The following is a 25,363-nucleotide window of genomic DNA, read 5'->3' as shown; positions in this document are numbered from 1 at the left end:
TGTCGTGCTGCCACAGCCGTCTGGTTTCAGGATGGCCGTCTAACAGGCCTGGTTTTTTTAGGTTTTTAGGACTCATCTGATAAGCGCTCTTGACAAAAAGGTTTCGAGAGGGGACCGAAATGTTAGCACGATTACAAAATTGTGATGCTGAGCAAGAGCACTGTGCGGGACTTAAATTATGCATTCCAACGCACCAGTTTGATGTGGAAATACCTCCCTTGGAAAAAAATGAATACTGAAATGTTCCAATTAAAGTGCTGTGTGGCACGTATCCCTCCTCTGCTCTATCTGCACAAAAACATGCACATATCAATTATTTTCATCACACAATAACAGTGTTCTTGCGTTCACATGTCTCAATAATATTTCCTTGCAGATGATAAGCCATGTGAAAAGAAATCGACAAAATAAGCTGGTTATTACGAGGCATAAAGGCTGTGGAGGGAAAAATGAAATCCATGTAATTGAACACCCGGTGTGGACTGAAATCTGTGTACTGCATTCAACTGTGACAATTCGGGACTGCGTCTGCTGCGACATTGTAGATAATAGGGCCTTGCCACATGCAGATTCTTTTGTTTTTAAACAGTTCACATATCTCTGCTGGACACACATTTTGTGCAACCCCCCCCCCCCCCCCTGTCGGATGTCGGATTGCTGTCTGTGTGAAAGAATAATTGGTGCAGTTAGGGCACGGTGGCGAGGGGACAAAACAAAAGAGGAAAAGATGCTGTTTTGGCTTTTGTCGCAGTTTAACATGATGCTGCAAAAATTAAATACTGTGGGAGAAGGTGCTTGGCTATGACCCCCCCCCCCCCCCCCCCCAAAAAAAGCAAAGAGGACATACAACAACAGCTACTGTTTAAAATGGTCAGCTTGTATTGCATGTGTTAGGTAAGCCCCTAACAAATGAACCAAAAAATGCAAAATGATACGAAATAAGAACATTGACAAACAGGGGCCATTTTGGCACATTGTGGCACAACAACACTGCTCAGGGCAATTGTGACTACAGCAGCTGTGTGACGTTTGTTAGGCATTGTTACAGCTGGACCATCATAGTTCAAAGGTCACTTGAAGACCTTTTGTGTGAATGGAGAGTCGCACTCCCATACTGCACGTGATTCATCCAAGAACCATCTGACGGTAAATGTCAAGAACTGCACAAAGCTGTTGTGTTTTCTTTTCTTTTTTTTTAAATCCGTAGCCTAGATTCAGCTGAAGGTACTGTCGCCATCATAAGTCAGTGGCATGACATTAAGAACTGCAGATCTTAATATGAAATTATCTTTTCTCATTACGAATGATGCACGTTGTAATATGCTACATATAGGTCTACGTAATACCTAATGTAGCTACAGCCGCAGTCAATGTCTTTATCTTGCTATGCCAATATATTCTGATGGCCTATGCCCCGAAAAAATATCTACCTGCATTGACAATTTTCCTGACTCATTTTTTGTCCGTCTTTGTTGTTCCCATTTTTGGTGTTGCACAGGTCACCTGATTAATTAAAATATACACTATTTCTAGTAGTTGCATTTTATACGATATCCACATCGATATCCACATCAGTACATCAGTTTTTACAGAAAAAAACCATTAGAAAGTAAGGCTCACCCTTTTATCAGCTCACTACATGCAGACAGATCAGTATTTTCATAAAGCTCACGCTTCCATCTAGTGTTGAAAAGATACAATTACATCACACTGGTCTGTGGCCTTTAATTAAAATAGTATTATGATGACAAAATACTAACACTGACACATACAGGTTTCAACAACAATACGTGCATGTGGGGGAATATTATGCCATTTTGAGTGATTATTCGGTAGTTTTCAATCAAGTGTACCCTATTTTAATGTCTGATATTCTGCGCGTGCGCGAACCGAGGGGGCGGGTTTCTTTAGCATGACCAAATGTTTTGTTTTCTTCCCTTAAGAAATGGGTCAGATGAGCTAACACGGACGCCGACAACGGCAAACGCTTGTCAGGTAAAAAGCAACACCAATGTCTGCATCTATACTCCGTGCGTTCAGTGTTTGAACCGCCATCACTTCTATGTAGCACAATATGAGTTCTGAGGACGTCCAACCGGCTACGCAGCACACTGAGGCTAGCTGCTAACTACTGTTAGCTTCAGTAAACCGTGACGGTGAGGTTACCTCTTATTGCTACTCGGCTACTATTTGCTCAAACGTTACCTACCCGGTTCCCACTAGAACTCTACAAGAGATAGTAATGGCGCTTATTTTCTTGCATGTCAGGTTTAAACATGAGCTAACGTAACGTTAGCCCGGTGGCTAATGTCAACGTGTTTGCACTTAACGTGAGTCAACTTGACATGAAGTCATCTGAAGCACTGCTGTTGTGCTTATAACAGTTATTTATGAGCTGCACAATTCCTTTTAATGTCATCACACTAACTAATATTTACAGATGAGTGCTTAAAACGTGACTTTACTCACAATCGTGATACTGTCACGCAGTGGAAAATAACTCAAACTCTCATCAACCTAATGCAGTAAAAGCAAAACTCAGGAATATCGACTTATATTCGTAGCTACCCAAGTTATTATTACAATGTAAAATCTCGCAGTAAACTTGATACTTTTTGTTATGACCAGACACTGACAGGAAATTATCAATTATATATTTTGTTTGTATTTAACCAGAAAAACCCGATTTGTGCAATCAATCACCAGCCTTCAGACATTAAATACTTACAATATTGTTCTGTCACCTTAAACTGAGTTCATGTATTAATTCCCGTGGAACTGGATTTGAAACATCCTGAGAATAGGTGATCCATTGCTGTAAATGTCATATCAGCCCCCTTTTTATTTTGGTCAAGGTTATGTTACCATTGCTTACTTATTCAACCGGCAGTGCAAGTTGCTTATTGAGTCGAAAATGTAGTAATAATGATGTGAAAAATGTGACCGGTAGTCAATAGAGTATCCAACAAAACATTGGCCCCTTTCTAAAGAAAAGGTTTCATGCTGGAATACATTTTATGCGAGGATCATTTTGGCCTCCAGGTGGTGCATTGAAATATTACTTGTCCACGGCTATTCAGTTCCCAGTTGCAGGGATTGTTTTATGAACATGTTTATGAAGCCATATTGTTAACCCAGCTGTCAGATGATGTGGTGCTGTAAAGAGAGCCGTGTCTCTCTCTGAAGTGGAGCAAATCATAAGCCTGTCAAGTCCTCCATGGCTCCGACCCACTGCTGCTTGTGATTTGCTGCACGTTTGAGTTAACTTCTCCTGCTGAAGCACAGAGTAAATCATTCCAGATAAGAGCGTTGGCGCCTACGGGGTACTTTTCTTTTTCTTTTTTTTTTTTTGGTCTTTGTCATTTGAGTGATGAGGTCTCAAACAGCAACTTGTGTCGCCAGCACTCCAGTAGCAGCTATTGATCAATGACCCTTTTCTTTTTTTGTTTTTAAAGAAAAAAAAAAAAGTCTTCTCAGCTCAGTCTTTTCTGAGCTGCTGGCTGGCTTTTTTTTCCTTCTTTTTCCCCTCACAGTGACCTTGTACCAGCCTACAACAAGACACAGCCATGGGGAATACAAGCAGTGAGAGGGCTGCCATGGGCCACGGGGACAAGGCCCAGCGGAGGGACAGCCGAGGTGCCAAGGAGGGAGGGGGGCCGAAGATCCTGATGGACAGCCCCGACGATGCAGATATATTTCACGGCGATGACATGAAGGTAAGTTGTGCCGCCCGTCCCCGAGACCGTTCGTGAGTTTCTGACACGGTCATGGCCATATTTGCACGAGGTGAATTAATGGCGGTTACTTGGCGGTTGTTTTAGGCTCCGTCAGAGAAAGAGGAGTTCCTCGCCTGGCAGCATGACTTGGAAGTAGATGACAAAGCGCCAACTCTAGACCGACCAACAGTCTTTCGCTGGACTGGAGATGGCAGGGAGGTCTACCTCGCCGGATCCTTCAACAACTGGGTCAACAAGATTCCTCTCATACGAAGGTGAAGGGCCGTCCTAAACTGTGTGGTTAGAATTCTATATTGGTTACTGGTTAATTTACCAGGGACAGTGCACATTCGTCAATTACTCAGTTTACACCTCAATTTAAATGTGCAATGCAACAGCAAACACTATCGTACAACAAAATACATGAATGCATCACAAAAGTAGCAGATTTGTAAAAACAATGAGAGCATGCAAGTAGTGTGGTTACTCGTGATGGCGGGTTTGGTTTGCTTTAAGTCGTCCCTTTTAGTTTTTGTTTAAAGGTTTGGTAGTTAGTGCTTTCTCGTACTGTGTTAACTCAATTTGTGTGCCAAATGTTTCCTCTTTGTCATCTGTGTCAAAGTCAGAACACCTTCGTGGCCATTGTTGACCTGCCAGAAGGGGAGCATCAGTACAAGTTCTACGTGGACGGCCAGTGGACCCACGACCCAGCTGAGGTCAGTGTGCCATTATGAATCATGACAGGCAGTTTGTTTCTAGTAATACCAGTAGTATATATGACCGCAGCAAGTGTATATTGTTATTAATTCTGCCTGCAAGCCGTGATCTGAGGCAGACCGCATCTGTTATACAAAGTTACACAACAAGAATGGTCCTGTTTCTCTGTGGAAATGTATTTATCGCATGACACATTGTGCAGGGAGTGACTTTATTGAGTTTAAATTCTTGCTTGTATAACTATACGTCACCTATATACTGCTGGTTAACTTAAAACAACGGTTATTTATTATAGAAATGACATGGCGTCTGGCTGGTTTATATTTCTGCGCTTTAGTTGAATTTGATAGTCTCACGTTTCCTCACAGCCGGTTGTGAACAGTCAGCTCGGGACGGTCAACAACATCATCCAGGTGAGGAAAACAGACTTCGAGGTGTTCGACGCTCTCATGGTGGACTCGCAGAAATGCTCTGACATGTCAGGTGAGTGCTGGACATCCTCTCCTCATGGCTGCCCGGTTGCATTCTCTGATGGGTGGGGCCACAAAACCGGTACAGAATTATTATTAAACGTGATTGAATATGTACCATGCCCCCCCCCCCCCCCCCCCTCTCATCAGACTTCTCCAGCTCTCCTCCCGGGCCGTATCATCAGGACGCATATGTTCTTAAACAGGAAGAGAAGATCAAGTCGCCACCCATCCTCCCACCTCACCTGCTGCAGGTCATCCTCAACAAAGACACTGGGATTTCTGTAAGTAGCCGTGTTGCAGTTAAACGAGGCTCATTAATCACAATTATATCCATTGTGGATTTTGCTGATATAATAAACTTCTTGTTTTTTTTTTTTTTTTGCACTTTCTGTTTCATCCTTGAGATGTATTAACTTGAAATACAGTCTAGTTTTTGAGAAGCAAAGTTCCTGTCATAGACCCTTTTGTCAAACATCAAACAACGTCTGCTAGGATATTGCACATGCAAAGATAAAGAGTCTCCTTTTGTCTCTTTCTTTTCATATCCAGTGTGACCCTGCACTACTCCCAGAACCCAACCATGTCATGCTCAACCACCTCTACGCTCTTTCCATTAAGGTACGAATCTGTGACCGAGTCACACCAAACACTTGTGTGTCTGTCTATCCAGCACCACGTGGCTGCTGAAATGTGACAGAAGTTCTCTGTGGTGAGACTTGAGAAAGGACCAGCTTTGTTGGCCTTTCGAGTAGAAACTGTGAGCTGCTGCAGCTGTTGGCGAGCTTGCTCAGCAGATTGTATCTATGGAATGCAGATGATGATAACAAGGCTGCTAAAAAGAAGAGCTGAAGGACAGATGCGTGCCATTTTTCTTTTTTCACATCACGACGACAGGAACAACAAACTAAACGTACATGTCAAGTTCAAAATACCAACAGCAGTGTCTCTAAATAGTGTTTATTTTTCCATACAATAAGAACGGCACGCTAAAAGAGGTGGAGCTTATCTTATTGCCACATCAGGAGTTTAAGCTCCCCCTTCTCACATAGCTCTTAATGTAGCCCTCAGGCAAACACCGTTTGCGCTGCTAGCTGCAAGCCTCCGTCTCAGCCATCACCATGTTGAGATCCCCTGATCTCGTTCATAGCACCTTTTTTAAAAGTGATCCATGAAGAAGAAAGCATTGAAAGCTGACTCATATTTGAATGTAGATCATTTTCCATCAATATCTTCTGTATCAGCTTCACATTAAAAGCCAGAGACTCGGATGATTCTCTCAGAAAGCCTGATTTATGCCTGCGCGAAGGTCGCACATGTCCCTTCTCCGGGGTTCCACCCGTCCGTGCACATTCAACGTTCGCCTGGAAAGCGGACGAGATCAGGCGGCGGCAGCGAAAACTGTGGTCAAGTTGGACAGTTTCCAGCAGCCTTCACAGAATACACAGGAAGTCACTGTAGGCTACTTGTAGTTTGCAGACCACGTTCGGATTATATTTATTTGTAAAGTATAGATTGTGCATTGTACTCTGTCCTTTTTTCATTTTATGTCTGCCTTGTAAAACACTTTGCTGTTGGTCATAAGTGCTCTATGAATAACCTTTATTATCATCAACCACACAAGATAGGTTTTTAGATTAAGCCACCATTGCACGAGACAGCCAACAATCTAGCATTAAAGATCACAATTACAAACAAATCTGGATTTTCTACAAAAACTTTGGTCAAAAAGTAAGAGCCAATCAACTCTTCGATCAGGCGACAGCCAGGCGATTCCCATCATGCCCTGGTTCTTGCAGTCGGAGGAGAGCAAAAACTGCGGCCGCCTCGATCTCGAGAGGTTAGCGTTGCCGATGCGTCCGCAAATGGGCGGAGACAATGGAGAACTTCGAGTCTGTTGGTTTGCCGGGCAGAGAAACTCGCAGGGAGTATAAAAAAATCTCAGCGGACCATCTTTGAAGAAAGTATAACGGCGGCTCAAGTGTCTCTATGTAAACATAGTAGTGGTAGACGTTACATTGTGTCACTGTTGATTGGGGGATTAGTGAGCAGAGCTGGTCGTGGAGATTAGTGGGCGGCCCTCCAACTAATCTCCACGCTGTTGCAGTGTGCCGACATATGGGGATGACTGATAACATTGTTCCCATCGGCCCACATGTGTCACAGCTGTAAGCATGGGTTCCATTGTTTGGATTGGTTTATTTTGGAAGTTAATTTTTCCTCCACGTTGTCTTTTTCCCGTCACAGGATGGAGTGATGGTGCTCAGCGCGACACACCGCTACAAGAAGAAGTACGTCACCACGTTGCTGTACAAGCCCATCTGATTGTAGACTTTTTCATCCGCTCAGAAAACTGCACACTGAGTGTACAAAATATCAGCTCCACCTGTTCCTTCTTACACGTAGAGACGGCAGGTGATTTCATGGTCCTGGATGAGAATCCTAGATCAAGCTATGGCTAATAATAGCTCAGAGATTATATTTTGCACACTCCCTGTATATCCAGTTATTGTGCACATCTGTTCGGGATGATAAATGTCGCTCAGTCGCCCCAATCCTACATAACCTGCCTTTTATTTGTTCACCGGCTGCCCTCTGTAGGTGTCAACAACACTGTCTTTGCTTCGTAGACATAGATAGGCAGTAATAGTGGAGGCTGGGCATTACGGCATGTCTGTGGTCAATACGAACAGAAATGGAGTGAGGAGTGGGGGGCTGGGCCGTATGGAGAAAAATCAAATCAGAGATCAGTAATGTGGATATAACGACCAAGTGAGCCGAGGCAAACTTTAAAGTCATGCAGCTACACTTCACGATATCTAGTCTCATATCACGACATTGAAAAAAAAAATCAATATATTGCCCAGCAGCCCGACTGGAAATGCTGGGATAATGTGACAGAAAGCCCTCGGATGCAGGAGAGAGCTGCAGAGTGTCATTGAAAACACAACAGCAGTACAATGGAGGAGTGAATGCACTGTTTTCATTTGCCTGTTAATCTTGAGAACGTGTCTCGTTATATTTACTGATGACTGCAAAGCACACACATCATCATTCGTGAGAATATGTCGTAATATTTTTTATTTTATACTTTGGTTTATGATGTGGTTTGTTGTCAAAAAGTTTCTTTAGTTAGTTGCAGTGTTGTGGTCAAGATTTAATTTTTTTTTTTGAAACTTTATTAGCTTTGGACTATGAGAACAAAAGTTTATTTTTGATGTAGAATATGCATACAGTGTATGTACACTTGCAGAATAACGCTGACCCTTCTGAACTGGTCTTCACACTGAATCACAACCATTTTCCTTCTTTTATACAATTTAAATGCATTCCAGTCACACCAGACAGTTGATTTCCGCCAGCTTAGTGAACATTGCCGGTCTTTAGTAGCAGCGTCAGTGTCAGATGGTTGAGGGAAGAAAAAAAGACAAAGCAGGAAATGGAATAGTGAAGATATTTGGACTGAAATAAGGGTCGGTACGAGACATGTCATGTTACCTTGAAGAACTACGATGAAGGAACGAGAATAGGATCATTTGACAGAGTCCTACTGTTGTATGTGAGATGTAAGTTGTTCATGTTTGTACCGTTGATGGTCTGTATGTATTTCATGACGTCTGAAGGACAGGAATGTGCTTTAAGTTAAAAAGCGAGTGGTTTCTATTTACATCAATGTATCATTGCAATTATCAGATGAGACCGTGATGTTAATTATTTCCGTTCTACAGACAATCTCCTCAGTAAACGTCCCGTTTGTTTGTCTGCTGTTGTCTCACAACCAACTAATAATTTATTGATGCGAAAATGCTAGACGTGCAAATATATCTCAGTATCAAAAATGTCGTTGACCCTTTGAACCATGCTGGTGTGTACATTTGTTTCCAATTTTGAGATATTTGTATTAAAGATCAAGTTACAAAGTCACGTACGGTTTGTTGTATTTCTGACCACACTGTGGGTACAACCCATACGTCTCTTAGTCATTTCCTCGCTTGAACCGGAAGTTGGTCTGCGCCGCCATATTGACGGCCGTCCCAAAGCTCTTAGGAGCGAGGAGGAATCTCTGAGCATGAACGAGGACGCACGACAGCAGCCTTCCAGGAAGTGCTTTACTGGCCGACACGCCCCCTCGTTGCTCATCAGCATTTGGTTAAAAAGAGAAAGATGACAGCAAGTCTCAAGGAATTAGGGACCGCTACATGTTCACAACAGTCATGTTATAAAGAATATGAAAAGTGTGTTCATCATTATAATTGGGTTAATTACACTTTACGCTTGTTTTTTAACAAGAGAAATGCTTGACAGAGAAATACTAAAAGACCATTCAGTTTGCAAAATGCTTTCAGTAGAAACGTACCACATATAAAGTATTGTTTTTCCCATTATTATTAGTATATTCATTTACTTTCAATAAAAACAAACTGAAGGAAACATCACTGTTCAGAGATGTGCTGGGAAATCTGACACCTCTGTAGCTTCTGTATAGTACACCTTGTGTTTGTAGACTTTGCCCCCGACCTCTGAGTCATCACATCACGGTTGCTCTTGGAGTCTGGGATTTTCCATGCGTCTGTACATATGGCGGAACATGTCTGCATCTGGTCCCATGGTTATCTCTAGATTGGACACGGGGGTATTTCACGTTGCGGTCCTGCTTGATGATCATTTATGGACAGAAAAGGTAAAGGAGACATTCACAGACATCCTATGTTACAGTGGTGGGGGAAGTATTCACATCCTTTACTTAAGTGAAGGTACTAATACCACACTGTAAAGGTACTCCATTAAAAGTCTTGCATTGAAAATGTTACGTTAGCATACATATGAAAGCATAATCAGGAAAATGGAGAGAAGAATATTCAATTCAATTTATTTTTGTACAGCCCAGAATCACAAATTACAAATTAGCCTCAGAGGGCTTTACAATATGTACACGTTTGACATCCTCTTGACCCGGAACCCTCACATCAGAACAGGAAAAACTCCCCAAAAACCCCTTTAACGGGGAGGAAAGAGGAAGAAACCTGTGGGAGAGCAATAGAGGAGGGATCCCTCTCCCAGGATGGACAGAAGTGCAATGATGTCATGTGTAGAACAGGAGAGTGAATTACAACACATTCACTGTAATTACAGCACATTCAATGCATGACACAACCACGACAGGAGGCAAGACCTGGTCCAGGTAAACCCGGATACACAGGAACCTGTGAGGCGAGAAAGCACAGAGACTCTGGTGAAGAAGCAGGTCAATAATGTGCATTAATGGTATCAGTAGTATGAAATAGTAATGTGAGTAATAATAAAAGTGATATTAGCAGTTGGAGTCAGCAGGGCCATGGTAGGAGGAAGGACCAGGGTCCAGATGAAACCATGCTCCATGGAAACCTGTGAGGAGAGGAAGCACAAGGACTCCGGGGAAGAGACAAAATCAGTACTGTGCATTAATGGTATCGGTAATAGGATTAATAATGTTAATAATGAAGATCGTAGTAGGTGTCAGCATCATGGCTGGTTGAAGAACCAGTGTCCAGAAAAAACTGTGGTCATCCTGTGAGGCGAGAAAGCACAAATACTCCGGGGAAGAAGTAAAGTTAGTAATGAGCATTAATGGGACATCAATGCATACAGACGGAGGTGAAGAAGAGGAGGAGAGAGGTGCTCAGTGTAGGAAGTCCCCCTGTAGTTTTTGCCTCTACCAGTTTGTCCATGGGCCGGTCCAAGGCAAGCCAGAGCCAGCCCTAACTATAAGCACTATCAAAGAGGAAAGTCTTAAGCCTACTCTTAAATGTGGTGAGTGTGTCTGCCCCCCGGACTGAAACGGGAAGCTGGTTCCACAGAAGAGGAGCTTGATAACTGAAGGCTCTGGTTCCCATCCTACTTTTTAAGACTCTAGGAACCACAAGTAACCCTGAATCACTGGATCGCAGCTCTCTAGTAGGGCAGTATGGTACTATATATATATAGCCCCTGTTAATGATTTATTATTCATTCCTTAATGTAAAAGCACAGTTGGGGTGAATGCTCATTTGAACTATTTTTGTATAGTTCAAAAGTCTTAAAAATAAAGTATTTTATAACGATTACTGAAATCGTTCGTCAGGTAATTCCTTGTCAGTCGATTGATTGACTAATCGTTTCAGCTGTATACTTGTATGTTTTCATATGTGCAAAAAATATATTTTTTAAGTAAAACTGATTACGTGAAGTTGTCAGATAATTGCAGTGGGGATAAGAAGCACAGTATTACCCTCTGAACTAAGGTGGAGTGGAAGTATGAAGTGTCACAAGAAGGAAATACTCAAGTATAGTACAAGTGCTTGGATTTGCACATAATACTTCAGTGGATGCACTTTTCACCCCTCATACATTATGCAGGGAAAGGCAAGGCAAGTTTATTTGTGTAGCACATTTCAACAACAAGGTAATTCAAAGTGCTTCACATAAAACCATTAAAAGCATCAAAACATAAGGCAAAAGAAAAGGAGATTTCAAAAACAATTAAGAACATTCATTAAAACATTAAAAAAACTGTAAGAAATAAAATGCAGTAGTAAAATGCAGAAATGCAGGAAATTGATTAATATATTAACTGAACGTGGTTCAATTAAAGGCAGCAGCAAACAGAAAAGTCTTCAATCTTGATTTAAATGAGCTGAGGGTCTCAGCAGACCTGCAGCTTTCTGGGACTTTGTTCCAGATATGTGGAGCAGAACAACTGAACGCTGCTTCTCCATGTTTAGTTCTGACTCTGGGAACAGAAAGTAGACCGGTCCCAGACGACCTGAGGGGTCGGGATTTATTTTAAGGCCAACCGTGATCTTTCTCCTTAACCTAGCGAAGTGGTTTTGTTGTCTAAACCTAGCAAACGTTTTTTTGCTTGAATTCACAACGCTAACCACGTGTTTGCTGCGACCGTGCGCTGGTTTACCCAGTGTGTTAGAAAGTGGTCCGACCAAGCGTCGGCATGTGACGAGTTGGTGTTTGACACTTTTTTCATTCTTTTTTTTACCTGTAGGTGCTGCCAAGTGCATGACCCGTGTTACAATGCAGCCATGTAGCACTCCGAGTGCTGGCCCATCCTCGACTATCCTTACTGCTGTACAGCTCCAGCTGTGACGAGACTAACAAGAAGGTCACCTGTGGCAGTGAGTACACAGAGACAAAGGGACTCTCCCGCTCTCTTTATTGTGTTAACTTGTTCATTTGCTTTGTTTACATTTCATGGCTTTACTTTGAGTTATTGTCTGAGGGGGTGAAATAAACAAATGATAATGAGAAAGAACTCGTGGATCATAAAACTCACGGTTCCGATAGTATCACGGATTGGATCACAGATCGGGTCAGCATAAATATGACTTCTAGAGCGTTTTTTGCCACCGATACTAATTACCGATCGTTGATGATCCCTATATCCTGATACAGATCTCTGACGGTTGAACATGATGCGTAATTCACGGTGCTATCAGTGGCTGCAACCCGTTCTTTGTGAGCTCACCCCTCAGTTTCTCTAATTTATAGGGATGATTGTCGGTCTTATGGTAATCACAGAGTCTTTCTCTGCTTTACCTCCCCCCCCAGACAATAACGACGAGTGTGAGATGTTCATCTGCGAGTGTGACAGGAAGGCCGCCGAGTGTTTTACCAGAACACCTTGGATCCCTGAGCACGAGCACCTGCCCAGCGACCGCTGTCGGTAAAGACCAGACAACTGTATCGCAATAGGAGTCCACACTTCGGCACAAAAAATATGTCCATTTTTTGTTGTTATTTTTCACAAGTGACAGATGAATTTACTGAGGATCCTTGGTGTATTAGACATGTAACCATCAACCATTCCCTCCGTGTGCCGAATTAGTCCTGTTGTGTTCTAAATGGCGAAGCCGTCCTGTCAATAAACAGAGTTTGATCGACCTCTCATTTCGCCTCACGTGCTGTTTACTGTTATTAAAGGGCATAGGCTCAACTCAAGTTACCACAGAGGGCGCTGTTGTGCATTCACAGATGTTCTGGGAACCCTGACACTTCCTCCTCCACAGCTACCGGGCAGCACACGTGCCTTTGAACACTCGGAGTCTGGGAGTTTCCATGTCTCTGAACTTCCAGGCTGTATTTGTCCTCATGTTTATCTCTGTAGTAGCAGGAGAGTATTACATCATTATGAAAAAGCCTCTACAGAAAGTTGAACCAAACCCATTGAAATACTACTGCCTGATTACCATTTCACCCTTCATATATGGCAATATTGCTATACTTTTGACAAGGAAAATAACAATGTAGTGCTGCCGGTGGAGTTGCCCCGCGATGTTTCTTTTATTTGCAGGAACGCTCACACACCGTTGGCCCAGCACACTGCTGCATTCATAGGAGAATGTAATTAGTCACAGAGCACCAGCTGTGCCAATAAAATCACCTGGCATTGCTCACATGAGCCGTCTCCCCACACCTCTCTCTGCTGCAGCTGAATGGCAACCGTGCTCACCTCCACATGAAAGACATTCATCAATCCCACTTTGTTCCCGCAAAGTCCGCAAAAAGGTCATCTTAGGGTCATCCCTCAGTCATTTTCAAGTTCTTGAGGGCTCTCCAGCAGACATTCTGAGCCCATTACGTGCAGTTTCCAGAAGCTTTTAACATCAGACTTTGTTTGAGAGACTTACCCACAATTCATAGCGTTGTGACGTTTAACATATGGGTTATCATGGGGAAGCCCGGAGGCCTTAAAAGAAAAAAGGTAAACAAAGAGGACTGCGCATGGGCCGTTCAACCTGGCATGTTATATTTACCCAGAAACATTAAGGATTTGAGATGGAAAATTAAAATCACATGAAACCAGAGGAATGCAAGTGGAGACTGTATTACACACCTGCTTTATTCATCAACCATTCTATTCTGCTTATTGAAGCTGTTCTGACAAAACAATTGTCTGTTCAGGAAAGAGCCCGGAAGACGTTCCAATCAGCAGTTAAAACAAAACATCAACATAATTGTACGGAACATGTTTTGGTATCATGAGGCGGGAACGTGATATGTCGGCGCAAAGCATTGTTGAGTATCACATACATTTATAATTTCTCCCTGTTGATGTTTTTTTGGGGGGGGGGGTGAGTTTTTCCTGAGGAGTTTTTCTTGTACCGATGCGAGGGTCCTGGGACAGTGGATTTCGTATGTGTACAGATTGCAGAGTCCTCTGAGGTGAGTTTTGGGCTTAACAAAATACATCGAATTACAAATTGAAATTCAAAGCATGATCAGAGCAAAAACGCTATGCAGACAGAAGAAAACCACCCAATCGAGAACCCACCTCACCCAAAGCCTTTTAAATGAGTCTTTACCACAACTAGTAACCATGTTTGTATATCTACCATCCCCCCCACACTTAGATCCCTCAATCGTGGTTAGGTTGAGCCACTCTAGTCCGGAGAGAAGCTCAAACACTGGGCTCAGAGTTTGGAGAGCGTGGGAATTGTTTTCTGATTTTACACATGCTGGTTTGTGTTTGTTGTCTGAGCCCTGTGTAAAAGGAACAGCTGACGGGGCAGCTCCCAAGGTCTCGCTCTTGACATAAAAAGAGGGGCCTAATATTCGAGTGAGAGTTACTTGACTTGACCCTCTGGACTTCCAGGATGAATACCCTCCGGGCTCTGCTTCTCTTGGCTGCGAGCCTCTCTGTTGGTGAGTAGAACTCGACAATGCACATGCACGGTGGCTTTGAATAGATGCGTCTTCGACGAGAGTAAAACTGGGAGTTCTGACTGGTGCCTGCTTGTCGTGCCTCAGCCTACTCGCTGGACAACAAGGCTCTGAACCAGTTCAGAAGGATGATCCTGTGCCTGATGCCCAACAGCTGGCCTGCCCTCGACTACGCCGACTACGGCTGCTACTGCGGAATGGGAGGCTCCGGCACACCCGTGGATGATCTGGATAGGTCCTGCTCCACTCACTTTGCTTCATACACAAAAATAGATCATTTACTTTGTCCAGTCTGATTAAAATCTTGTTTTACTTATTTTTTTTTTTAACCTGTAGGTGCTGCCAAGTGCATGACCTTTGCTTCAGTGCAGCCATGCAGCACCCCGACTGCTGGCCCATCCTCAACAATCCTTACACCGAGTTCTACGACTACAGCTGTGATGAGACAAACAAGAAGGTCACCTGTGGCAGTGAGTACACCGAGACAATGGGACTCTCCTCGGGTTATAATCAGATGTTATCGTCACTTTCTTAAATTTCTAGGAATGTTTGTCGGCATTTTGGTAGTCACAGAGGCTCTCTCTCTCTCTCTCTCTCTCTTCTCTGCTATGCTATGTCTTCCTCAGACGACAACAACATGTGTGAGATGTTCATCTGTGAGTGCGACAGGAAGGCCGCAGAGTGTTTTAGCAGATCCCACAGGAACCCCGACCACGAGCACCTGCCCAGCGACCGCTGTCAGTAAAGACAGCTGAGATAAAGTGACGGATCATTTTTTTAATAATTTTAATTTTTAACATTAATGGGACCTCCATGTGCTGGAATGCCTCACATGCTGCTTTAACCACAGAGGGCAGCACAGACTTCTTATGTCTTTCCTAGTTTGCAGGATGAAAACGGCAGCACAGACTTTTATGTGTTGTCCGTGTTCGATGTCCTGATATGCTTTCTATAAAAGTTTCATGTATTGTATGTCATTTTTGGACTTTAAAAATAAATAATTGGCTTAGGAATAATACATTAAAAAACCTGCATATTTTGGATTGTTGTTTCACTCCTGTGTTCTTGTGTGTGTGAATGAGGATTTTATAGCGTTTTCTTTTTTATTATATATCAGTCAGGAAGTAAAGTTTGCTAATATATTGTCATTGTGCGGAAATAGAGTACATATTTTTACACTTTCAAACTTCGAATATCTAGAACACAACACATGTAGTTCATTTGTAATTAATTTAGCATAGATTGAAAAAAATAACACGCATAACTAAAAAAGAATATGTAAAGAGAAATTCATTTCCAGCTGCTTTTGTCGTGCTGGCAGCACTGGTTATTCCTATGAAACCTCCTCTCTTCAGCTGCTACACACAACTGATGCTTGCAGGTGAGTTTCTGGTTGCTTTTTTCGATCACTTGGCACCAGAATTAAAAACAAAACCGGCCATTGCAGCGTTAGTGTCTTGTTGTCAGCTAGCCGCCGCTGTTTGCTCTTTGTGATCCCAGCTGCAGCCCACTGGATCGGCCTTCAGGCTATTGTGCAGCCAGCACTCAGCATCAGCACTGTGTAAGCACCAGCAGCTGGTAGCTGGCTGCTGGCAGTGAGCCAGCTGTGGCTGCTGCTGGCTTAAAGATAACATGAGAGAAACAACAATTGCAAAGAACCTAAATAGATACCGGAGCGCTCGAAAGCCTTTCTCAAACCTAACACCTTATGCAAGTATGGGCATGTCTTTCTCATGTCTGTTTATTACGCAAGACCTGTGGTGGCCGTGGCTCAAGTCCGGTGGTTTGATCCTTGACTACGAGTCCTGTGCCTAAGTGTCCCTGAGCAAGACACTGAACCCCTAACTGGTCCCTGGGCGCTTCTCAACAGCCCACTGCTCCCAATCAGCTAGGGATGGGTTAAACGCAGAAGTTACATTCCATGTATGTGTATATGATGACAAAGGCAGGATCAGGTCTTGCATCTATCTTACATCATTCAAATCATCAGTGTATTACTCACGATAGAAATCCCACTTAATGAAACAGGACATACCGTTTTTTCCACATACTTGAAAGTACTGTGAAACAAACTCAGTCCTTTTTGGGACTTTAATGATCTATGGCTGGAGCGTATGTTGCAGTTATCAGGAACGCCTCTATTCATGCTACTTTGAGGGATCGTTGTAATTGGTGTGATTACTGCTTTGAGTGACTGAACAGCTGTGGTATGTAATGTCTCAGGTCTCTCCTGAGATCTTGACCTCATGAATAAATAACCACTTCAGGGTACAAGGTGGGTAAACCTGCTACATGTGCAGACATTACAGTCGCCGCCCTGGGAGGACACTGGCCCATGAGAAAAGAAAGTGAGGGACAAAGAAACAAGTCAGACAGAGAGGTGACGAGGTAGGAGACACTCTCTCACTTCGGCTGCCACATCATCTCATGAGGACTCCACCCTTTGCGTGTATAAACACAGGCTCGACCATTATCCATTGTACAAAGCACATGCCGGCGCCGATGCTGCCAATCTTACTTGCCATCAAGAACAGTGCAAGGAGTAACAATTCCCAACGTGTTGCACCTTTCGCAGCAGGTAGGGGAGTGTCGAGGAGTTCTATTACTTTGTTGACTTATTCCCTCTGGTATGCCGATGCATGACATGCCTACATAAAAAGGAACGTGAGCCGTGGGAATGTGAGCCAAGAGAAACAACGTCCGTGTGAAAGTACATCCACTGATTTAGTTGAAGAATTGGGTCAGCAGCTGTAAGTTGAAAAGGTTCTCAATGAAAACACCTCTTTGTGTACCGATATACGTGTTTTGGTGTCGTGTTTTTGCTTTCCCCCCCCCGGGGCCCCCTGTATCTTAATCGGGGCTCATGCGTCACTCTACAACACACACACACACACACACACACACACACACACACACACACACACACACACACACACACACACACACACACACACACACACACACACACACACACACACACACACACACACACACACTTTAAACTACATCTTTATAAAATGGCATGTGTTAAATCATTGGGATTTACCTTCTGCAGAGAGAAGAAAAGAGAAAGAAAAGCTTCTTAAAAAAAGTGGATTTAATCACAACATTCGGCATGTATCGTTCACATTTCGGCAGGATAGCGCTTCAGACCATCCAACACTGGAGGTTTCAGAAAGCCCAGACATCCCTAAAAGCCCTTACTCTTTCTTAAATATGTATTAAATAATATAGTCACATTATTGTTCTCAAACTTCTGTTCAGAGGGTTTCATTTCACTTGGGTGAACACAAAGTTTTCCAGTCTGTTCTGACTCTGTTTGATAAACTCCTCTGTAGGTGCAGATCGGCAGAATCCTGCATGCTGGGGGACACGTGCAAAGGCCACAACGGTGGCCGATGTTGTGACAGTGTGGGGTGACAACGGTAGGCGTTGCCTTGTTGATCATTTGATCCCCCCGTTTCCACGCACACCCTGTAATTCTGCCCCCTGTTGTCGTCCCAGAGTGGCGTCGCGCCGTTTCCAGGCCTGAAGGCCACGCAGAACTCCACATGCTCTGTTGGATCTATGTTCTTTGGCAAGCTTAAGTCAAAGGCAAAAAGGTCCACATCAGAACCCCCAAAGCGCTGCTGCTGCTCCTGGAACATGCAGGGAATCTCATGGTGGCTCCGCCAGGAGTCGAAGGTCACCCTCAAATACACGGCCTTGTCGACGCTGACATGGTTGACGCGCACTTTGCCACTCAGGGAGTGCTCCAAAACCTTGCAGCTCTCCAACTGCACGCACGCGTCTCGCTGGCGTGCGAGGGAGGCTTGAGAGGCGAGTGTCGGCTGGGCGAAACCCAGCCACAGCCTGTGGCGCTGCAGTTTGTCTGAGGTCGACTGGTGGCTTTGCAGTGTGGCGAGGGAGGGTCTCGTGCTGAGCGTAGAAGCGGTGTGCTCGGGGACAAACAGCCGCACGGCGGTGAGAGCCAATCCCACGGCGTCGGCGAAGACCACGCGCTTCTTGCTCGGACCGCCGCCGGCATCCCTGCGGAAGCAGCTCCGGGGCTCCGGGGGCGCGGGGGAGGAAGACAGCGATGAGGACGAGTAGATGGGGGAAGAGGAGGAGGAGTGCAGAGGGTGAAGGCCGGTCGGCTGATGACGATGCGGTGCGGGCTTCAGAGGGGACTTGGACAGCAGCTGGTAGAGAGGTGGACGCCGACTGAGGCTCAGGCACGCGGCGAGGTCGACGGGCTTCACGGCCTGCTGGCGGTGACTCCCAAAGGCATGGAGGACTCTGAGGAGGAAGACGTGACGGGGTTTACAATGAGGTCTATTGTCACAAGTACATGTTTCACATGTGTATTTGCAGTAAAAGGATTTCAGTTAAAAGCACAGTAGCTCACCTTGTACAACTCATTTTCAGGCTGGAGACAATCCTTATGAACCATCTATGGGCAGAAACGAAGATGTATGAGTAAGTAAAAGTTCTCACTGAATTAAACAACAATACAAATACAATGCAAACACTACAAATGTTAAAACAGGTGCTGTTCCAAAGCAGAATGTACTTACAGGCTGGAAACATCATCAGATCAATGTCAAAGGAAAAAGGACGAGACGGCCGTGGTTCTTCTCTCTCTCGCTCTCTCTTGCTCTGGAGCTTATGTGCTGGGTTTTGAAATGAGGTTGAACCTTCTTTGACACAACATTAACATATTGCTAGAGTTTAGCCAATGGAGTGCGGCTCCTTTGTTTATGTCCTGCCCCCAAACAAACCGCTGCATGAAAGGCAGAGCTAGGAGCCTTGCTTTCTTGGAATTTCTGCCGTTGTGATCCGGTTGAACTTTTGTCATTTTCTACATGTAGATAAAGAAGAAGTTGTATCCACTGCAGATCAGACGAGATAAATCATAGAGTGTAACACGCTGACGCACGAGCACATTCTTTGGGAAATACATTTTTCACACACGTGTACTGCACACACACGTGTACTGCACACACACGTGTACTGTGCAAAAGCACTTTCTGCTTGAGGACAGATTACAAATTGTTCCTCTCTTGATTTACACGCCAGAGTTCTGCGGTGTGTTTGGCTCCCAGAGCTAACAGCTAACAGGGCTAATACAGCTAAATGCTAAAAGAACAGAACACACTGCTGGACTGATAGTGTCTGTTCAGAGGAAACGTCAATTAGTACAACATTAAGCGTTACACAGTGACCTGCAGTTTGGCTGCACAGAGCTGGCGGCGCACACACAGCTAGCGCGCGCGCGCGCACACAGCTGTACATGCATTAAAGTGAGAGTGTACATTTCTGCACTTTTCTAATTCATACAAAAACGAAGTCAATATCTAAATTGGTAAACACAAGCTCGTGTTAAGACCAGTCTGGGAGTTTTCACCATGCTGCACCCTTGGCAGCGAACTATACATTCCAATGTTGTTACAGAGTTCAGTAGGTTACTGAGAGAGACTTTGAAGAACTCCTCGGAGCTGCCTAAGGCTGTCTTCAATCACTGGTTCATTCATGACATCAGATTTAATGACAAAGTAGAGATCAGGTTCTTGTAAAGCGGTTTGGGGATCCATCCAGAAACTGAGGCCCACCCTGTTCTTTGCCGTCGACTGCAGGTTGTTACAACTGTAAACGTTTGTTTTGATAAATGTGGTCGGGATAGTTTGATTGAGCAACACATTCAACAATCACACAGCGCATCCATCTTTGAACCGCTGGCCTCCATTTCACCACCTCATGCTATTTTTATATTTATTTATTCATGCAAGTCGCGCATGTATTCACCATAACCAATGTTTTTGTATTTGTAGTGCTTGTAAGTGCACACATACTTGGCCAACAAAGAAGATTCTGATGATTTAAAAATTACAAAAAAGAAAGAAAAAAAACCTCCGCTGATACAAGTACACTGGTATGAAATGCTTTTGCTAGGGGTCTCCATGAAAACAATAGAAAATAAATAATCGTATGAGTCAAGATTTAAATTACAACACAGTAAAACTATGGGAAGAAATAAAAAGTATCCATCGAAGAAAACAACTAAAAACAAAACAAACAAACAACAAAGATGTTGCATCATGTGCAGAACATACAGTATGCACAGTATATTTCATGAACACGTTGAATCTCTTGTGCCTTTCCTCATAAGTTGTGTCACCTCTACTCAGAGTGAGGGAGCAGAGCTTAGAGTCGTGACATCAGCATACGACAGTACAAACTCGTGTATACACTCGGGCGCACACCGCCCGGCGTGCCCTCTATGCAGACGTTCATGGGTTAGGTCAGGTAACTCACACAGTGTGTAAGGCTTTACACATTCCTTTCACCGCAGTCAGTGTATATACGCGTTCAGTCTCACTTTATTGTTTCGTCCAGCTTCTCCGGTGGGAGAGCATTCCATTCAGCTCCTGTTGTCAAGACAATGGAATAACATGCAGCGTGTCTTCTCCTATGATTGTTGAAGGGATACATCATAATGAGATGTGCGCCAGTGAATCCTTTAATACACACCAAGATATGGCGCAAATGTAAAAAGTGCGGTCACGGCGCTTTATTCAATGTTTTGGGGCCGTGAGTTCAATGGTTATCGTGAAAACCGTTTCCTGTTTTCTAAAGGTTTGGTGAAACGGTACATACAGGACACGGGTTGGTTCTGTGCCTGGCGTATTCATTTTTATAGCAACGATGAAATTTGAGCCGAAACCACTTTTGCACTTTCATACTGTACATTTTCAGCATTATATGAACATGGGCTATTCCGCCCACAAGCTGTGCGTCCACAGAAGTGCTTTGTCCCCCATCCCATTTATTTTTACAGGCCCATTTTCAGAATGTGCCCCACTTGGGGTGGCCGTGGCGCACTGGATTAAGAGGGTCGTCTGGGAACCGGAAGGTCAACGGTTCGATCCCCGACTGGGACGTGTCGAAGTGTACCTGAGCAATACACTGAACCCCCGGCTCCCCGGGCGCTGATCAATGGCAGCCCACTGCTCCCTATATCCAGGGATGGGTCAAATGCAGAAGTCAAATTCCGTGTATGTGTAAAAATGTATATGACAATAAAAATCCTAACTTCCTTATCAGTGTAGGTCCTGTTATGCCACGCCAGTATTCAAAAATGCCGTGTCAACAGTTTCTTTACGACAACAAGTAAAAGACACCAGAGCCTATATTGGGTCAAATGATTCGATTCACAGTTCTTTATAGGGTTGGATACAAACCAATTTCATCAGGGTTTCTTTCTCATCCCGAGAGGGAAAGAAAGTGTCGTCTTTCAAAGATCTCCAGCATGAAAGTCATAAATAGCTTCATTGAAAACTGCTTGAGAAATTGTGTTGAATTCTGTTTCATTTGATCTAATAAATACGAAGAATTCATTTGTTGCACAACATCTCTCTAAACCTTATGCTCTGCATTTAAATAATATATTCCACACTGTGGCCTCGTATTATATCAACCGCACGTTACTTGCAGGTCTGCCACGCCCCTTGACGATCACTGAAGCACCCACACCTGAGAGTCCTCATCTCATCAGTGGAGCTGCATACCAACCCTCGAATCCAGTGTTTCCCGGCCCCCGTTTGTTCACTCTGGGCCTGTGGGGTTTCTGCTACCAAGAGCATTTGTGCTGCCATACATGGGGTTCAAACTTAATGGAAGTTTTGTAGGGGTTATCTGCCTTTTATTTTGGAAAGTTTTCTCCTGTTTTTGTGACCAGTTAGGGAGTTCAGTACTGTGTTTGTTTGTTCATAGGCCAGCTGACCTCTTCTTTTCCACTTAGCGTGGGGGTTTTGTTTATTATGTTGGCCTTAGAGACCCTGATGGCCACGCTTCCTTATTTAATTGGTTTGTCCCTGTTCATCTATACTGTGAATAAATGTCTCTAATTGGCGCTGCCTTATGCTCTTGGTTTTTGTTAAACTTTTGCCAAGCTTTTCCATCAGCTTTTATGTTACTTCCAGTGTACCCCTAGGCACACTATGTAGGCCGTAACAACTGGTATGAAATGCTTTTGCTAGGGGTCTCCATCAAGAAATAGGAAATGAATAATAGTATGAATCGAGATTTAAATTATAACACAATAAATATGGGATGAAATAAAAAGTATCCATCTCAGTAAAAACAAACAAAGACGTCATGTGCAGAACATACAGTATGCGCAGTATATTTCATGAACACGTTGAATCTCTTGTGCCTTTCCTCATAAGTTGTGTCACCTCTACTCAGAGTGAGGGAGCAGAGCTTAGAGTCGTGACATCAGCATACGACAGTACAAACTCGTGTATACACTCGGCGCACACCGCCCGGCGTGCCCTCTATGCAGACGTTCATGGGTTAGGTCAGGTAACTCACACAGTGTGTAAGGCTTTACACATTCCTTTCACCGCAGTCAGTGTATATACGCGTTCAGTCTCACTTTATTGTTTCGTCCAGCTTCTCCGGTGGGAGAGCATTCCATTCAGCTCCTGTTGTCAAGACAATGGAATAACATGCAGCGTGTCTTCTCCTATGATTGTTGAAGGGATACATCACAATGAGATGTGCGCCAGTGAATCCTTTAATACACGGTCACGGCGCTTCATTCAATGTTTTGGGGCCGTGAGTTCAATGGTTATCGTGAAAACCGTTTCCTGTTTTCTAAAGGTTTGGTTGAAACGGCACATGCAGGATTCACAGGTTGGCTCTGTGCCTGGCGTATGAATTTTAATAGCAACGATGAAACTTGAGACTGACAAACTTGAAAACTGCTTGAGAAATTGTGTTAAATTCTGTTTCATATGATCTAATAAATACAAAGAATTAATTTGTTGAACAACATCTCTCTCTGCATTTAAATAATATATTCCACACAGTGGCCTCGTATCATATTAACCGCACGTTAGTTGTGTGCGGTGTGTAAGAAGAAGTATCAAACAGACACTTTCTTTTTCCACTTCAGTACATGCATATCTAGCCACTCGTCTTGACAAGTCATTCCATTATCATCATCATTGTTAAAGCTTTATATGCTGCTATATATGGGCATATCTATTCATCATTCAGGCACGGTTCAGTACTCATTCATCAATGCTACACAGGTGGTGGTCTGCGTTCTGTCTGTCTTCTCTTACTGTCTGGTTTTTTTTCTTTACCTCGCATGAACACACCGTGAATCCAGTACAGCTCACAATGCGATACATTGATCCAGAATGACTTCATCCCAGCCGCTTTCTCCCTCAAGTCATCGAGAAAGTCATGAAGCATACCAATTGGCTGATGTCTGCCGCATGCAGATGTTCAATGAGCTCACATAGAGTCATAGGGCATGCATCATTAATCTCAGTTCATGAGTTCTGTCTGTCTGCGTGCATTGTCTGGGTTTCCTCTTGTGGCACATGCGTCATTACGGGCTGAAATGGATTTAAAGAGGACATTTGTATTTGTGCTGTTTTTGAACATAAGTGTTGTGAATTCACTTTAACACACATTACAGTACAGTACATGAACACTCCTCCTGTCACTAATGGCCACTAATTTCTCCGTAACACATCAGAAGTCCATGTCAGCTGAGGTGAGCTGTTTGCGCTGATACAACAGGGTCAAAGGTGAGCTGTTTATCCTGGCGACGAAGCAAACACAGGCCTCTGTCCTGGGAGAGGGATCCCTTCTCTATTGCTCTCCCACAGGTTTCTTCCTCTTTCCTCCCCATTAAAGGGGTTTTTTGGGGAGTTTTTCCTGTTCTGATGTGAGGGTTCCGGGACAAGAGGATGTCAAATGTGTACATATTGTAAAGCCCTCTGAGGCAAATTTGTAATTTGTGATTTTGGGCTATACAAAAATAAATTGAATTGAATTGAATTGTTTGGATGCTTTGAAAGACGTCAAAGACAAATCATAGGATGCAAAAATGGTTGCTTATGCAGCCAACAGTTTTTGGAATGGGGCTATTCATCCGTGTCTGTGTATGCTCGCTTAAGAAAGAAAGACGGAGGGAAAGAGAGACTGACAGCCAGACAGCCTTTCATCATTCAGGTGAATCATTAGTCGAATGAAAAAAGGGAAAGAGGAAGAGGGAAAGACAGACAGACAGTCTTTCATCATACAGGTGAATCTCGTGAAATGCAGATATTCAGACTTTCACTCGGGAGCTCACTGCATTGTCGCCATCCACCAGTGTTGGAATGTGAGTATATTTACCCAACAACTATTTTGGGGTATTTTACTTGAATATTTCCATTTCCTGCTACTTAATACTTCTACTCCACTACTAGATATTATACTTTTTATTCCACTTTGTTTGAAAGCTTGCATTGTAAAAGTCACACATTGTACAGCACACAGTGAAATTGAACTCATCCTAGTGTTGGAGGCAGTGGGCAGTTACTGCACAGCGCCCCGGGGAGCGCCACACTGGGTTCGTTCTTGACCTGTACAGGACTTGAACTCTTGACCCCGGTTTCAAAGCCGAGTCTCTATGGACTAATAATACAAGAATATCACCAAGAAATGAATTTTGATAGTATTACTAAGACTTTATCAATCCCCACTGGGCAATTCCCAAACTACCCCTAAGTATATAAAGTTAAATATATAAAACAACACCCAATGCGTTCATGGCCGTCGTCTTTGCTTCATTGCTCGTGTGTTTACTGTCGTCATCTCTGTTAAACTGTGTGCTTGAGGACTAACACATTGTGCCCTGCAAGCCTCAACATGAATGTGAAAAGTTGCTCTGCTAACAGCGCAATTGCACAGCTCACAGTTGTCAAAACATCAACACTGATATGGGTG

General features: G+C 43.7%; 4 protein-coding genes across 6 annotated transcripts; 3 read left to right on the top strand and 1 right to left on the bottom strand.

Annotated features, from left to right (window-relative positions):
• The first annotated feature begins 1,928 nt into the window (after positions 1-1,928).
• On the top strand, positions 1,929-11,986 carry prkab1a (protein kinase, AMP-activated, beta 1 non-catalytic subunit, a). 3 transcript variants are annotated; one of them, XM_079289499.1, is made up of 9 exons: positions 1,929-2,156; positions 3,456-3,716; positions 3,822-3,991; positions 4,339-4,432; positions 4,802-4,846; positions 5,054-5,187; positions 5,456-5,524; positions 7,151-7,194; positions 11,919-11,986. In XM_079289499.1, exons 2-8 carry the CDS (start codon positions 3,567-3,569, stop codon positions 7,158-7,160), a joined length of 672 nt encoding a protein of 223 aa, XP_079145625.1. In that variant the 5' UTR covers positions 1,929-2,156; positions 3,456-3,566; the 3' UTR covers positions 7,161-7,194; positions 11,919-11,986. The 3 variants fall into 3 exon arrangements, with proteins under 3 accessions (XP_079145625.1, XP_079145624.1, XP_079145623.1); XM_079289498.1 differs by lacking the exon at positions 11,919-11,986 and having other exon boundaries at positions 7,151-8,827; XM_079289497.1 differs by lacking the exon at positions 11,919-11,986 and having other exon boundaries at positions 4,802-4,916; positions 7,151-8,827.
• LOC306792358 (phospholipase A2-like) lies at positions 11,273-12,600 on the top strand (the record flags this gene model as incomplete). The annotated part of the gene is given in 4 exon segments (XM_079289429.1): positions 11,273-11,289; positions 11,919-11,958; positions 11,962-12,001; positions 12,422-12,600. Coding segments are annotated over 4 exon segments (276 nt in total).
• A 1,926-nt stretch (positions 12,601-14,526) lies between these two features.
• On the top strand, positions 14,527-15,338 carry LOC306792750 (phospholipase A2-like; the record flags this gene model as incomplete). Its single annotated transcript, XM_079290043.1, has 4 exons — positions 14,527-14,575; positions 14,681-14,828; positions 14,930-15,063; positions 15,220-15,338. 4 exons carry the CDS (start codon positions 14,527-14,529, stop codon positions 15,336-15,338), a joined length of 450 nt encoding a protein of 149 aa, XP_079146169.1.
• A 2,369-nt stretch (positions 15,339-17,707) lies between these two features.
• Positions 17,708-19,231, bottom strand: ppp1r3c2a (protein phosphatase 1 regulatory subunit 3C2, duplicate a). The gene is made up of 3 exons (XM_079288897.1): positions 19,150-19,231; positions 18,981-19,025; positions 17,708-18,871 (listed from the first exon to the last, which is right to left on the bottom strand). Exons 2-3 carry the CDS (start codon positions 18,992-18,994, stop codon positions 17,869-17,871), a joined length of 1,017 nt encoding a protein of 338 aa, XP_079145023.1. The 5' UTR covers positions 18,995-19,025; positions 19,150-19,231; the 3' UTR covers positions 17,708-17,868.
• Between the last annotated feature and the right edge of the window lie 6,132 nt (positions 19,232-25,363).

Source organism: Melanostigma gelatinosum, assembly GCF_949748355.1.
Source record: "Melanostigma gelatinosum genome assembly, chromosome: 18".
Taxonomy (NCBI): Eukaryota; Metazoa; Chordata; class Actinopteri; order Perciformes; family Zoarcidae; genus Melanostigma; species Melanostigma gelatinosum.
This window is presented reverse-complemented; position numbering and strand designations above follow the sequence as displayed.